The sequence below is a fragment of the Plectropomus leopardus genome, chromosome 12 (genome assembly GCF_026936395.1).
Source record: "Plectropomus leopardus strain MGB_pleo_1.0 chromosome 12, ASM2693639v1, whole genome shotgun sequence".
Classification (NCBI taxonomy): Eukaryota; Metazoa; Chordata; class Actinopteri; order Perciformes; family Serranidae; genus Plectropomus; species Plectropomus leopardus.
Window position 1 is genome coordinate 30,626,783 of NC_142187.1, and position 16,927 is coordinate 30,643,709.

The window sequence follows — 16,927 nt, forward strand, 5'->3', positions numbered from 1 at the left end:
TTAAGGCTAATGATGCAGTGAGGTGACTCACATGAACACTCTCTGTTGTGTAATGGGTTTGTATCAGGCAAATGGGCCATTATATGACCCATTTATTGCAGTGCAGCGCCAATAGTGCGTACTGCATATTAAGATGACATATTAAGCCATTAAGAATTGCTGTTGATTGACATGCAGCAACAAAGGATGCTGTCATGGAACATAATAAGGGTCAGTTGTTCCACCCGACTAAAATGACAGGGCTGAAACGTGTTCCGCATGATGGATGGTTTTGGGTGAATGTGTTTGACACCGTCAAAGAAACCTGGCAGCTCCTTCATATGGAGAGCCCAAACTTATTCAGTGTTACTTTATCAGGCCGCCTTTCATGTTTCAAAGGACACAGGGAAAGTTCTTGGAAATTGAGTGGAGGCCACGGCTGTTCACATTAACAGCCTAACCCTCACAGCGAGAGCATTTTTGATTGGTGGCAGACAGTGAGAATAGCCCTGTCTTCATTGACATTTCCGAAGCGGCAGCCGTGCTTTTCTGCGGTGGTGACCTCTGTGAATTTTATTAGCAAATGAGACCTGGAGGGTTTGGGTTTAAAGAGCGCCCCTTCATTCTGATTTCCCCCACATAATGATTTTCACAGAGTTCAGGACCTGAATGGAGGAGAAATAATGAGCGCTAGTCATTACTGCAAATTATATCCTCTGCTCAGACCATCACTCAACTGATAATTAATCTAAATACCTTCAGCCTATAGACTTTGATGATGAGGATTAGACAGTACCCTATTTGTGTGAACTAAATTATATCAGACTGTATTCCCATTAAATATACTTTACGTCCTTTTTGGTAAAAGTAACCAAGGGAGAAAATACAATACATAAATGTAGCCTCTTAACTACTACCTTGTCCTCTATCCTTTTTATAAAGTGCACTCATGTGATTACCTCTGTGCAACTGTGTGTTTAAGGAAAATCATATTTGCACATTGGTGTGCTGGTATGCTTTTTGGAGTAGCGTCATCAACATTTTTCATTCTTACAATCAAACAAGGAAGCATGAATGCAAAAAAATTGCGGTTAATCGGATTCATGTGGCATTTGCCTCAGGTCACTATTCTGTCTACACCAATCCACAGGCTCCTCCTGCTTTTTACAATGATTACAAAAAAGACTACAGATATGAGGCTTTACTGCAGGAAATTATGATGCAGTTTTGTCACATTGTTGGAGTCTTGAAAAGCTGTCATTTCTAAATTGAGCTTTATTGTTTTGCTAAAGCAGGAATTCATACTGTATATCTGACTTATTAGTCTTTCAATGGATTATTGTCATTAACTTTTGCCTGTTTCCTTAGGATTATGTCAAACTAGTAATGATCGCTGTGAGAGACTTATTGCTTTGATGGAACTGGGTTTTGGTGGCCACCAAAATGTTGTGCTACTTAATAATTAGGTGCTGGAAAAAAGTGTGAAATCATGGACTATCACCTCCCAGAAGTCCCTCATACATGGCTGCTCCCACGTACAAGGGGCTTGTCTTTCCATTCTCACTCACAGAACAGGCCTACGTCACCTTCGATAGGAAATAATGACGGCAAGTATGGTGTCTGCAACAGAAATAAACCCGCTAATGTTTTGAACGTCCCTCGCCATGCTTCTTGGAATGTTATTGCGAAAGGAGAAGTTGCATAACAGTACTCAACAGGAAACGCAGTCATCCCTCAATTGTGATTCATTAGCATTTAGAAAATATTGCTTAAGTTTTGCACAGATCTGTAATGGAAACCCTCCTGTTAATGTCCATGGCGGCCTACAGAATCCCTGGAGCACTCTATATCTGTGTGCATCATTATACCGTTAAACCACTAATGATTTTTTTTTGGATTACTAACTTCCAGTTGAACCAGTTGCTGGAAAAGTATTCATCCCAGTCGAAAACTTTTTTTGTATTCATTCTTGGTTTGACTTTCAGAGAGAATACCACATGAATTTAGGGGGTTTCGAGAAGCATAATAATGAATATGTAATGTTGTCAGTGCACAGCCTCAAATAAAAACCGATGCAGCAGAATCAGGCCCCCAGGAATGCATCTCAGCTCGCTTCCAATTTTTCCCAGTGGCCACTTGCAGTATTGCAGTGAAGAAAATCCCCTGCAGCCCAAAAAGCATTTTCACCATTATACTACCATTATAAAAGAGATATCTATAAAACTTTTGACAGGAAACCTCACACTGCAAACAATGTCACTTATATGTCTCTATATTATAAATTTCTGATCAATGGAGGTTATCATCACCATGTACAGTCTTTGACCTGAGCTGTGACTTGCAGGCAGGGACAGAGGGAGGAGCACTACAGCTCATATTCATTGGGGCACAAACTGCGGAAGTAAACGTGAGAGCTAAAAAATTTATTTTGGTGTATGCGCAGATGAGCAATAACACTGGACTAAATAGTAGCCACCTTGGGTCTGAGATCTATTTATTATTGTATATCCATGAGCAGAACCAAAGATATTTTTGTTTTTATTCCATATATTTCTCTTTCAGTCAAAACGTGACATCTGACAGTTAGGTTAGAGATTCGATGTATTATTCTAGCAGCTAATACACCAGAGGTAAAGAGCGAGCTACAGGTGTCTGGTAAGCTCACCATTTTCTATCTCTGCAACCCCAAATTGTTTTTATTTTTAAGCTTTTTTAGCTCCAACTGATGCTGACGTGATATTATTGGAGGCAATTAATCAGATTTTATGCAGCTCTCTGTAGGCTTTACAACTCTTTCGGTATGCAGTACTCCTCAGCACCTTTTCACTAAGTTGTCCTTTAATCAAAATAAAACACTCGACTAATTACAGAAACTCACTAAAATCCATCCAAGAGATCATTGGGGCAACAACCAAATGTGAGGAAATTTTTGTTTTTTTGACATCTTATCATCTGTGGTCTCTGACAACAAGTTGTCTGAAAGTAGATGTGTGGTTAATACTTTTATATGTAACAGCCCTTATTCAGGCAGTGTCCTTGTTAATAATGTCTAAAATCCTCTAATATAATGAAGACTTTTCCATTTCAGCAGTGTGCACTTCTTTTCTGAGGAACACAAACATCAATGTATGTAGCTTCTGTGGCAGGAACATTTAATCTTTTACTTATTCATTTTTTATACCAGTCTCCATGTTCTCCATGTTCAGCCATCATTGTAATGGAAGGTGAAGGTGGCCTACATTGAAATAATAATAAATCTGTTCCTCTGAATACCTTAGACAATAGCCGAGCCCTGGCCTTTACAGAGTTGCAGAGACAGGCCTTGAGTGTGCCGAGCTCTCTATTTTTAATTGGTCTTGAACACGGCATTGTTAAGGCACAAGAGATAGAGAAAGAAGAGGAGAGGGAGAGAAAACACCCATGTGCATCACTAGCACATTAGCACAGCACTAACACAGTGTCATTATAATTTGCTCTTAGTCTCGCTGGCTAATTAGCTTGTCATGGTGCAGCAGGTCCTGCAGAGTATGTGGTCATTAGGCTCTAAGAGCATAGAAACTGAATGACAATCAGTGTTCCCCTGTCATCATCTTCACTTCTGTGTGACAGTGACAATGGCCGCACGATGAGGCGGCGCGCCGACATTTGAAATGTATGTTTTATGGTGGTCAATAATGAGGAAAGCAAAGACTTTTTCCCCTTGTTGTGTTCAAGTTCACTGACCCAATTCAAGACGATTTTTAGGCCTCAAATTTGGTGACAGCAATTTCACAGAGTCATTGTTACGGTTCTGCAACCACCCTGGTAGTGAGGAAGAAATGCTCTGATATTTGCATGCATTTCTATCAAGCAATTGCGCTTTAATACCAACAGTCACTGCATTAAGTTTTATTAAACGAGAAGTGACTACTTACAAAGGGTACCTATTGTTTTATTAATATTTCATTAACGAAGTAGTAAAAAATGTACAAATGCCGCTTGAGGGATCTGATATTTTCATCTCTAATTACCGACGAAAAGCACTGCTGTGCATAAATCTCCTGTGCAACACTGTCACAACGTGGCTGTTTTGAAATGAAAAGTAAACAGCCTGTTTTAATCATAGAGGAAAGCAGTGGTGCCAGCGTCTTTGTCTTTGTAACACGAGCTACAACTGAACAATTCATCAACTGATTATTAGTGCTGGTTCGCATCACACCAAGGGTTGCTGATGCCTCAAAGGGAAAAAAACAAAAAATGTTGTGGGCACCTGAGCAGATGGCTGAATGTTATTAAAGAGACCTCACAGCCCTTATACAGAGGCACCTGGTTGGACAAACAAGTGTCTCAAAGTCGACTCATCTCCTGCCCTTCTACATGCACCTTACACAACTTCCTGCATAGCCTCAGAATTAATTAGCCTCAACGCTCAAATCGGAAACAAACTGAAAGTGAATAATACATTAAAAAGCTCTGGGAGAACAATAGTGCTGTTCACAATAGTAAATCACAACAGATCATGCTGTGCAGGACAATCTATAACACAGGAAAGCCACCATCATACAGTAATATACTGAATTCAAATATAAATGCAGCACTTTTGTTTTTGATCACATTTTTCACAAAGTCACATTAAAGATCTCAGACCTTTTTAATCCACACAAAAGATGCATTTCTCTAAGATTTTGATTGCAAAATTCTTAAAATCAGTGTAAGTGAGCACTTCTTCTTTAATCCATCTAACTGACAGGTGTGTCGTATCAAGATGCTGATTAACCATGGATGTATTAAAAGACCTGGATACAGCATTAGAGGCAGAGCCATGTTCATTCCTGAAAGTTGCTCAGTGGTGTATGAAGCCAAAAACGCTCTTTTTCTGCGGTATAAAATTACCCAGATATTCAGAGCTGTAGGGCCTGTAGAGCACATGACTCACGACAGCCAAGTGCAGCCAAGCACCTAACTTCCGCTGGCTGAATGGCTAACTTTCGGTTTAGCGCATCACTAGCTTTAATGGAGATAAAATGATTTAATCTTGCTGCTCTTCTAGAATCTTGAATTGTTATTTGGGAGGCTGTGGCTCAGAGGTAGAGCAGGTTGCCCCCTAATTGTGGAATTGGCGGTTCAATCCCCGGCTCCTCTGGTTAACATGTCGAGGTATCCTTGGGCAAGATACTGAACCCCAAATTGCTCTCAATGCTGCGCCATCTATGTGAGTGTGTGAATAGATACTGAGTAGCAGGTGGCACCGTGTATGATGGCCTCGGACACCAGTGTGTAAATGTATGAGTGATTGGATGACTGTAAAAGTGCTTTAAGTGGTCGGAAAACTAGTAAAGTTCAAGTCTTATTGGTAAGAATCAAACAAATTCCACACACTGTACTTAAAGCTCCCAGTAAATTTTAATTTTGCAACGTTTCAATCAGACATCTTCGTGAGGCATTTTAAAATCATCATCACAGACTAAACAATATAAAGGCACAAGCACATGATTGTTATCTGCTTTATTAGGAGACATTCAACTATCAGAGACAAGCTAAGCTAATGTTTGATATCACAAAGACTCAAACGTTAACCATAGCAAACTGTCAATAAGTAATCAACACAAAGTAGATAACTTAGTTATAACTTGAGTCATATTTTTGGTTATGAGGGGACAGAGTAGGACACAGTGGCCTTTATAAGCAGGCGAACTGCCGTACTGTAATGATGGTTTGCTGTTAGTTGTGCTGTTGTTTACTCTCAATTAAAAAACCTAGACACCAGCTACGTGTTGCCTACCATACCACAAAAAAATGGATAATATAATATTATACTGCATATAGAAAAAGGAAGTATGTAGTCCCCACTGCATACTGTTTTTGTAGTCTGTAGTAGGTGGTTTTGAATATAGCCCATGAGCTGTAGTTGAAACAATGGGAAAAAGCTAGTAACTAGAACATGAACTACAATTTTTTGTCAAACTGTTTCCAGCGCTGTCACGCTCATTTTATTAACTTGCATATCATCATTATCTGAATGTATCAAAGAAATATTATTTCTCAAATTCTTAAAAAAAAAAATATGAGTTGATATCAAGTTATTTTTTTCTTGATCAATGAAAGTTGATTAGATTCAAATGTAAGCCACAGTTTGTTGATACTCGGCGCACTTTCTGGCCCACATATTCTGTATTCCACTTCTGGCTCATGCCTTCCACACGATCCACAATCAAATGTGGATCATGTACACTTAACATGCATATATTCACCAGCAGTATAACATGGTTTCTGTGGTTCGTGTTTGTGGCTTCACTTCTGTGTGAGGAGTTATTATTAGTTCATATTAAAATGCAGCCCCTCGTGTGATGTGACGCTCGTGTGATCCAAAACATGATGAGATCCTTTTAAGAAACAACTTGGAACCACCTGACAGACAAAGCCGGGGAGGCTGACTCGGTGTCATCACAACGCGCTGCTCCTCCTCCTCCTCCTTCCTCTGCTCCCTCTCCTCCTGTTTCATTGTGTAAACATGACAGAATCCCCACTCGTTATCTGAAGCTGGAGACATCTGGAATTGGTGAGCGTTACAAGTGCAGCACAACAAGACAAGTGGGCAAGCTCGAGTCATTGATGGAACAAATAGGGTTTTGTGAGAGGCTGTTTGGCTGACACACTCGGGGACCCGCTGATTTAGTCGATGGTATTCACCCTTTTTTAACACCGAATCTGAGTGAATCACCAGATGTTAAATTTAATGACAAAGATTCACATCCACTGCAGGTTCAGCCCTGCTTCACATTCAGGAGAGCAGAGGAGCTTTCGGCTAACAGGTTGTTTGTCTCACCTCTAAGCAGAATGTGCCTTCGAGTTATTAGCACACTTCTAAAACTGAGTCTTTCTGGCCGTGTCTCAAATGCTGTTGCGATTTGTGCCATCTCATTACTGAGCCAAGCTAAATAGGATGATGACAAATAGAATGTGTTCTGCATCTCCTTGAAACTTTGCCAGTATAATAATTCTCACTTGTGTTTTATTGGCAAGAGGGGAGAGAATTAGATTAACCTTTAATATTGAACCAAAGTGATAAAATCTAAATGGGGCTTGCTTGGCAAATTTTTTGGCAGATTTTAACGTATTGATTTCTCATCATTTTCCCTCTCTGTGTCATTGAGGGGGAAAAACACTCACACACTTAGCATTTTTACGATTAGTCTGTTTTTTTGTCTTGGTGTTTTGATGAATGATAATGATCAGACACTTTCTATCAATCCAAAGATAAGAGCATTTTCTCATTAAGGGTCACATGCTGAAATTCTCAGTGCTAATAGAAAAGGTCTTGGCATAGTCATTTACATGCTTTCTGCATACTCTTATGAGATTAAGCCTTTTATTTACTTACCTCAGGACCAAATTGCTAGTAATATTCTGATTTGTGTCTTGGAGTTCTTTCTGTTACGTTAATAACCACCTGCCTCTAAACACCAGTGGATCTAAATTATGTTATTGCCAGGGATTAAACAGGGGAGCACCACATTAGTCTTTGGCATGTTTCTTTAATAACACATTACATGAGTTTCAAAACATAATCACACATTTTAGCTGTTAAAGGGGCGTTATGCCCCTTTTTCAAATTCCTACATATTATTCTGATGGCATAAAATGTACCAAAATATTAGTAAAAATGCACAACTCTCTCAAATCCAAATGCTAGAGTGATAACATTCAAATTTGTCAGGTCAAAGGCTATAAAGTCTGGAGCTGCTCCATAAAAAATGAATTCAGAAAGGTAACTTTTAACACGTTGGCTGAAGCAAAATCAGAGATGGGAGCATTTTTAACTATTTTATAATGTCTTATAGTTGAGTGTTGTAAGTGTATAACCTTTATATTTGTTTCCTTTATTTTTTACTGTAGCTGTTTTGGATTGGATTTGAAGAATTGGATTTCTGAACTTGAGGGCTAAATAAATACTGTTGGTCCTTCTTCCCAATTTAGACCATAGAAATCCTTTGAAAATATGTTTTTTGTATGTGTGTTTTGTCTTTTTGTTTTGTTTTTTTGCTTCTTTTTTGTGTCAAACCAAATTCTGTTAATTTCAGTCGCTGTGCATCCCTCTGCTTACACGGCATTAACAGCATTACCAATGTTTTGCCATTGCTGGATTTTTGATTTTCATGTAATGCCCTGGAAAATCACATGCTGACTTTAAGTTTATTCAAGAATATCTCGATTGCACCACTGATAAAGTTCCTTTTACAGTTTTTGGTTGTATCTCCCCAATTCTTGGGCATACGCCAGAGTATTTGCACTCGGCACAACACCTGCCCTTAGGGAGTGTCAGCTATGCTAATAATAAACAATTGGCCTTGCGCCTAAGATTTAGGATCAAGTGCGATTAGTTGTTAAGATCATTCGATGCATCTGGAGTTGACATCTCTTTTTTGTCTTGACAGAAATTTAAGAAAAAATATTAGAGAAATTTAAGATAACGTTGCTGCATGAGGGCTTTTGCTTTTCATAGAGCCACTGCGCTAGCTTGGCTAAATGCTTCCTCCCATATTTCCATTCCTTTGAAATAGAATACCAAACACCTTTTGTAGTTTATTCATGCCAGGTTGATGGGTTTGCGGTTGTATTTTGGACACTGTTGCCGGACTTTTTACTGCAAACATTAGTTTACCTGACACTGTTTGAACTGCGTGTTGGATATAACCTGCTCGACTCATGATATAACCTCTTGTTAATGTTGCAGGTTCAGCCTTCATGATGATGAACACGTCTGGACGCTTTGCCGGGCAGAAGGCCTTGCTGCTGACACCACAGTTAAGGGAGAATGACACCCACTGCGTTACCTTCCACTACTATATAGGAGGCAGAGACAATAGCCACCCAGGTCACCTAAATGTCTACATCAAGGAAAACAACAGCCCCATGGGGATGCCCGTTTGGAACGTGTCGGGTCCAGCCACTCGCTCCTGGGGACAGGTAGAGCTGGCCATCAGCACCTACTGGCCCAACTTCTACCAGGTGAGGAAATGCAGTCTGAATCCGGCTCTGTTTTGCATAATGTCTCATCAGAAAACTAGGTTGCTCATTGTGAGCAGCCTTTATAGTTAAGCTAAAGTCATTAAAGCCTGCTCGCTGGGTGGAGCAAGACAAATTTATTATTTGAGGAGGTCCAAACAATCGCACAATGGCCTATTCAAAACACCTAAGATTATTGATTTCTGGGGCTACCTCGGTATCCATGGTAATCTGTTCTCTCTCCCTTCTATCTGAGCCTGTTCTCTTTTTCCAATTCTGAAAACTCATTTTCACTTACCAATGCACATGACTGCTGGCCGGGGCAAGGTGATTTCACACTTGCCTGGCTATTAGTCTTCGCCGGGGCTTGTTCCACAAGTCCACCAAATGTTAATTGATGCAGAGAGACCCCTTAACCTCCCAATGGGAGACTGGTCCCTTGGTGAATTATTTCATTATGGCCTGGCAGAGCTGGTCCACGGTGGAGCTGAGGGGAGTCCTCGTGCTTGCTCATCATAGCCACCCTGATAACTTAGTTAACAAGGAACACCGCTGAGCTTCTCACTGCTGATTGCAAGATGGAGGCCTTAATGAGAGACACATGGACAAAAGAAAGGAAGAAGAGGAGGAAGGAAGCAGTATGGTGACCCCCGTGTGTGACATAATGATGCAAAGCCAGGCTGGTCAGATGTTTTGGTTTTTTTTAGTTCAGCTCAAAAGGTGTTTGGATTCATCGTACATTCAGACATGTGGCTGAAACGAATGCAGACCACAAGTTTAAGTGCTACATGTCATTGGTGTGTACTTTCTTTTTTAAATTGAAGGGACTCTTTACTGTCTTTCAACCAGCTTTGTGTGTAAACCAAAGCCTAGATATCCCTCCAACCCCCAGAAAAACTCTGCAGGATGACTTAAAATATGACATCCGGTAGAGTTTTGCTGGTTCATGGACTGTTGTTTGCACTGAAGGCTGAGCGTATACGTATTTTCATATTGCCCTGGCCTGGAGCAGCTGTGGCTCAGAGGTAGAGCGGGTCGTCCTCTAATTGGAAGGTCAGCGGTTTGATTCCCAGCTTCTCTGGGCAACATGTCGAAGCATCCTTGGGCAGGATACTGAACACCGAACTGCTCCCAAATGCCACGTCATTGGAGTATGAGTGTGAGTGAATGATTACTGAGTAGCAGGTGGCACCATGTATGGTAGCTTCGGCCACCAGTGTGTGAATGTGTGTGCAAATAGGTGAATGAGACAGTGTAGTGTGAAAGCACTTTGAGTGGTCAATAAAACTAGAAACACAAGTACAATCCATTTACCATTCACCTAGTTGCCACAGAGGACACAATGAGTATAGAGGTGAATCAGGGAAATATCAATCAAGATAATGTTACTGTATTGCCTATTTATCTCCTAAAATGTCTGCAGTTCCCTGCTTAGCTGTAATAGTGAGAGTTTGTGAACAGGAAGTGGGCGCCATACTATTTCCTGCACATTTTCCTGCTGAAAAAACTAAGATCAAACACTAAAACTAAGCAGTGCTGATCAAATACAGAGTTCCCACGGTCACGAAATTCCTGGAAAAGTTATGACATTTGAAATACTGTTTTCCAGGCTGGAAATACTTTGAAATTAACAGCAAGTTTGGGGAAAATTTTGAATATGTATTGTTTTCATTATTGTTTAAATGTTTTCCATAAAATTCCCAGAACATGTCGAACATCACACAAAATACATTATTTTTAAATTCTGCGCTGCACAACCATGGATTGGATTGGCTGTTTTTATATCCCCCCAAAAGTGGCGCAGCCTTTGACATTTTGTTATGTACCTGTATGTGAGGTCTGGTCTGTTGGTGTACAGAGCTATATGGTGGCAAGAATGTCTAATTTGGATGTAAAGATAGCAAGCGTTAGCAGTTTCGTTATCCGCAAGTGCCTGTGAAGTGCTTGTTTATAGGCCTAACATCATGGAGATGGGGTAAAAAATTGTGGAAAAGTCCAGGAAATTTTGAAAATTCATTAGTTAAAAGATGTGGGAACCCTGCAAATATAAACCAAGATTCTGTTAAAGCATTGCCTATTTCTCTCCTGAAATGCTTTCAGAGGTAGTTTTAGTTCAGCTTTAACCAGCAATATGAGATAGTTTGCGAGCAGCTTGCAGCTGCTGTGTCGAATGGGCAAGTCTGCATTACATCACCCACCAGTGGGAGCATTTATTGGATTTGTACAGTGCAGTGCATTGTGGTAGTTGAAGGTTTTCTACCTCGAGACCAAAGGCAATGCCACAGTCCCTTTTCTCTTTATTTCAGGTCATGTAGCACCAATTTCAAAAGTATTTTGGCTTTCTACTGCATAGGCAGCCTAGTTTTCTGCAAGGACCCTCTTTATATTGGTGAAATACTTCTTTAAGAAAAAAAAAGCTCTGCTCTGCTTTTATTTGTGAAGTTCAGACACTTTGACTTCAACTGTTTCTTCCATGCAGCAAAACCAACCTTTAAACTTTGGTGCTTTTGCATTCAAAGTGAAGTCTGGTGATGCTTACACATGTTGGCGTGCTGCTCTTCGTGTCTTTCAGCACATCTCTACGTAGGGTGAGCATTTATGCCCAAAATGACGTGTTATGCTTTCCAGCGCGCTCAGGGAAATTCCCAGCATCTGTTGCCTTTCAAACCCCAGTGGAAGGTCTGTCTTGGTTTGTAATTGTTCCAGACCCAAACTGACAACATGGGTAGATGCGAGGATGCTAATGAACTTAGCGCCACTCTCAGTCAAGAAAAGAGAGGCCAATGCTTGAAATTGTCCCTAATTAACAACATGGCACTAATTATAGGTATCTTTAATTGCATAGTAACCTACGCAATTGTCAAAGGGAAGCCACCTGATACTTGGAAATTATTTTTTAATTACCAGTAAGGCTTGTAGTCATCATGAGCCTTTCAGCCTCTGATAATTACACTTCTGTCAGGTCATCTCCAAAACTTTTAATTGAGATTGTCATGCATTTTTCAAAACTACTGAACATAAAATCTATAATTTTCAATACATGCATTGTGTCTACTGATACTGCACACACTAGTCAAGAAATGTGCTTAAGATAATTTATCTATGTATATGCAGCAGTGCACCAATGAGAGAGAAAAACCCAAATGTCCTCATCTATCTTGATTTCAATACAGTAGAGCCTATGGCAGAGCTAATCAATCCTGCTGTAATGTAGTACTTAGCCAAGTCCCTCAGGGATCGCCAGTGCGGTGATGTAGACATTGAATGTTGGGTTCAGCGTGTGTCTCTCTAACAAATGAGAATGGTGAACTTTCCCGTGACATCAACAGCTTCAGTCCCATGTGAATATTTTCAGTCTGTGGGTCAGGCCCAATTATGCACTGCACTATCATTGATGTTGGAATCAATTATATCACAGCTATTAGGCAGCCTGACTGATGTCTGTTGCACAAACAAAGGATTTCAATTAGAGAGTGGGGGCCAGTTCATTTGTCTGGTGGCGATATATGGAGTGGTTGGCCTTTTAATTTCCTTTAAATTAGCCTGTAATGAGGCCATAATTGGCACCCAAGACATTCACTTTCATATTTCATGAGACAAAAAAAGAAATTTATAATTAGACAGCCTTATCTGAAGGCATCCTGCCTCCCAGATGACAATGGTAACTATCTCCGCTTTCACATTCCCAGGCTACAAAAGGAATCTCAGAGATGTAAGTGTGTGCAGCCTAGCTACGACTGGCAGGACATAAGTTTTTGTGTGAGACCATATCCATTAATATATACCATGCAGTGGAAGATATAGGTTTGTATTTATGGAATAATGGCATGCAAAACATGTGCAGTCTGAGTGTGTGTGGTGTAATGGGTCTCGGTACCACACCCTGGCTTTGGGAAGGGACCGGCATTCTGTTTCCCTTTTTATCACAGTGCAGACCAGCGAGTGCATAACTCTGACATTCTGCAGGGACACGCCCTCTGTCAGGGCTTAGGACCATTTGTTTTGCAGGAGAACTTGGTCCCTAAAATAGGGTAATGTTAGTCCTACGCAGCACAGTTGTAGTTGATTTCAGATGTTTTGGTGTCAGAGATAGAAACAAACATGTCAACGAAGTAACACAAGACTCAGAGCAACTGCTTGAGGCAACATATAGGTTCACATGTGTTCGCACTTACATCCAGTGGCATCTATCCATGCAGATATTTTGATCTCATTTTTTTTTTTCAGGTTTTGAGATATTTGCCTCTAGGATTTCTAACACAGTCAACAAGTTTTATAGTATTTTTCCTTAATAGAAAGCTGTTCCAGCAACATTCATATGTATTCATATTTGGTTTATTTGCTCATATAATTACCAAAACAATAACAAAAACCCCATTATACACTTTTTTTCTCATAATATTTCTACACTTTCCAAGAACAAACAGGAGCAGGAAGAAGAAAATGTATCAACAATTCAAACAGTTGACAGAACAAACTAAACTGAAACTTTGCCTCTTTATAATTTAAGTCTTTGCTAAGTGAAGATTCATGCATCACAAAATTAAAACAGTTTGTGCCAAACAAGCTCATGATTATGTAGAGATTACAGTAGCTGCTCCTTTATATTTCTACCCACCAACTGCCAGGTGAAACAGTTTTATTGCTGAGGTTTAAGCTTGCTGATAACTGACCTGGTGTTTGATCAAAATCTTGTTTAATGACGCAAATGGGAAAGATTTTAAATTGCCTTTTGCAAAAATACACAGCATATGTCATAGGACAAAATGCTTCGTTTAAAGGTAAAGTAAAGTAACACTGATAAGGTTAGCTAGATCTGTTATTTCAATCTGTTTCTGCATATTGACAACTCTGAAACAATCATATTTCTCTAATGTTAGCATGCATAAATAAAATTGTTAAAGTTCAGGATTTGGCCCTTTAAAACTGTAATATTTGGAAGCTACTTTATGTCACAGCTTTGCTACAGTGACTTCCTGTTTACTTTTTTGATTGGAAGGACTTTATACGCAAATGTAGATATATATACGTCAATGCACTCTCATTCACCTACATTTTTTTTGGGTGAGGGCAAAATTCTTAGCACTTTGACAACTTAAATCAAATGATTAGATAGCGGTTTCTCAGTGGTGCCCCCCCCCCCAACACTGTGTGTTTGTCACAGACTGTGCTAATCATCTCAAGGCTCAAACTTAATTTAACACTTGCATGTCATAACACCTATCAACTGTGACATATTGTGGAAATAATGTCAGTGGCCCGCAGCTGTGTGTCCAGCTGCAGCCCAGCCCGAGCAGATCGCATTATCAGTAGCTGAACTTCTCTGTGCACACGGGCAGCCTCACTCAAGTGCCATTTGAAGACATGTGCCCATTCATCATTGGTGTTATGAGTCTCCTCTCTCCTCCTCAGATTGTGTTTGAAGCCGTAACCTCAGGGCAGCGTGGCTTGCTGGCCATCAAAGATGTCGTGGTCCAGGGCCATCAGTGCAGTAAGTCCTTTTCCCCCTTCACTATAAAAGAATATCATCAAACATTCATTGTCCTCTCCATGACACCCTCCCAAATACCTGTATCGTTGTTCTATTCAAGGCCTCCCAGTCAAACAAAGGGCCTTCAAAGAGTACGCTACAGTCAATCCAAAGTACAAACCTCCCTCCTCCTAGCTCCCTGAAGATTTATGAGCATACAGTTGACATGCTGAAGTGCGCTCAGGATATAATGTTGGAGAGGCTGTGTTAAATCTATCCTTTGAGAGACGGGAGAAATAGTGCAAAAAAAAAAAAAACGGGGACGAAAAACAAATACCGCCCCACAGTTTGCTGCCGCTCGTGTTTTGATTCCACTATTTTTCTCCTCCCTTAAGGATATTCAGTACAGCATCTCATCTCTCAGATGTCGGAGTTCTGCTACCCTTGCTGAATATAAGCACTTACTTCAGAGTGCGCTGCAGAGCTAATGAACATGTAATCACTCGCATATTTAGAGTTTTTTCTGCTTCAACTTTTGGGATGGGCTGCTGCTGTGGGAGAATGAGGGCTCTTCATGAATCCTCATGTCTGTGCTTTTGAGTAGTGGGAGTCATGTTAGTTCATGTAGCACTCCTTGAGTTTATACAAAGAGGTTTTCACACTCTTAAGTCTAAATCGATACCGCGCAGGTTTTCATCAATTGATTAATGCTTTACCCCTCATAGCTGAAGTATCAAGCTCTGATTGTTAGGCGCTAATGACCTGGTAACCATTTGAAAGCAGCTGAATTCCTACAAATGTTATGTCAATAAGATGGATTTATATAGCAATAGGTGTTGCATATAAATGTATTTGAGTAAATCAATGAGGCCTCGCGACGTGATCAATGTTTAAATGCGCAAAAGTGCGAGTGGATCAATAACCCGCTCAGTGGCAATTGGGTTTCTTTGAGTGATAAGCAAAGTGATCAGAGCGACTCCTCAGTGGAGCGCAGCCAATTCATTTTCTATTTATACGACCATGTGGAATATCTAGCACAAAGGTGTGATTATGCCACTGGGTGGTCTGCCTCTCCTTGCATCATTAAAGAAGACATTAGCGAGGAGAAAAATAGATTTGTCTTTTTTGGCACCAGATGGATTGACAGGACAAAGTTATAAGGGAGGTGTAGTTCAAAGACGAGGTTGTAAAATATTAAGTAGAAGTGAAAGTCTTGATGATGAAAGTGATAGAATTAGCTTTTGCCAAGTCTTTAGAGATTTGGTTATGTTTCGAATCAAGGTCGCTCCACTGAATTGCCCTATTTTTCTGTGCAGAATAGCGGTACTAATCAGAAATGTTCTACATAAGTTACTTTGTGTGGACTATCCCAGTCAGTGTGCGTGCTGATATTGAGCAGAGTTAGAGAAGAGAATGATGCTTTTGGAGAAATCTCCTCAATCAATGATAGGATGCAGTTTAAAGACAGCAGAAATTGGGTTTTTGGTAGGTCCAAGATTGGCCTCTGGTGTCTCATTTTAAGGATTTAGGTGGAATGGTCCTCTCAAAATGATGCTGGCCCCTGGCGCTGAGGGGTATAAGATAGTGTAATAAAGAGCACTATTCATTTGAGCCTACTTCTCTCAGATCTCCAATTTTGCATTCAAATCTTGGCACAAGAGTTAGATAATGGGTTACAGTAAAATCTTTGGCATAATCACTAAATAATACTCTAACACCAATTTCTGGTGATTAATTCTTATTAAGTAAAATCCCTATTGGCAGAGTTGAATGTTACATCTAAGCATGTAATCTTGTATGACTTTTATTGCAGCTGTCTGATCGATATTATCATGTTTTCCCTTAGTGAACACACCTCACTTCCTGACTATAAAGGGAGTCGAGGTAAACGCCGGACAGACGGCATCTTTTCACTGCACCGTCAATGGACGCAAAAGGGACAATTTCCGCCTCTGGCTTCAGGTGAGATCAATTTTTATCCTTTTACTTACACTCTAGATCAAAGACTAGATCAGAAGATGGAATCGGTATTAGAAGTGGGCCCTCTGGAAATGAATGTGTCTCACTGAAAGGACCATACTGTCTGAATATGTAATCTTCTGATCAGCAGTGCTACTGTTGTCTAAGACGGCTGCAGGCTAATGTCGTCTTTAAAGGAATACTTCACCTCCCAAATGATCATTTGTATGACAGTAACTCACCCCCTGTTACGCCAAATTTGAGAAGAAAAATGTGTTTTTATTAGCTGCATACTAAATCCAAAACTGAGAAAATTCTTGATGATTTAAAGTCACAGGGCCACATTTAACAACAGTAAAACTGTATTAAAAAATCTTTTCACAAACACTCACACAACACAATATAATCCAAGTCTATTTCATCAAGTTGTTTGCTCAGTGCTTCCCAAACTTCGAGAGTCTGCTGATGGTGTCCTCAACTTCTCAGTCAGATCCACCATTTTGCTCCTTCTCAGCTCCACCAACTTGTCCAAAT

The 16,927-nt window shown here is 40.2% G+C and overlaps 1 protein-coding gene across 9 annotated transcripts in view; it reads left to right on the plus strand.

Annotated features, from left to right (window-relative positions):
- The window catches only part of LOC121951210 (receptor-type tyrosine-protein phosphatase mu), a 211,096-nt gene that overhangs the window by 64,182 nt on the left and 129,987 nt on the right, over positions 1-16,927 (plus strand). For all 9 annotated transcript variants that reach the window (XM_088085802.1, XM_088085798.1, XM_088085796.1 and 6 more), the window contains 3 exons: positions 8,693-8,967; positions 14,377-14,455; positions 16,281-16,396. In XM_088085802.1, the coding sequence (XP_087941928.1) occupies positions 8,693-8,967; positions 14,377-14,455; positions 16,281-16,396 (470 nt within the window). The remainder of the gene's footprint in view (positions 1-8,692; positions 8,968-14,376; positions 14,456-16,280; positions 16,397-16,927) is intronic.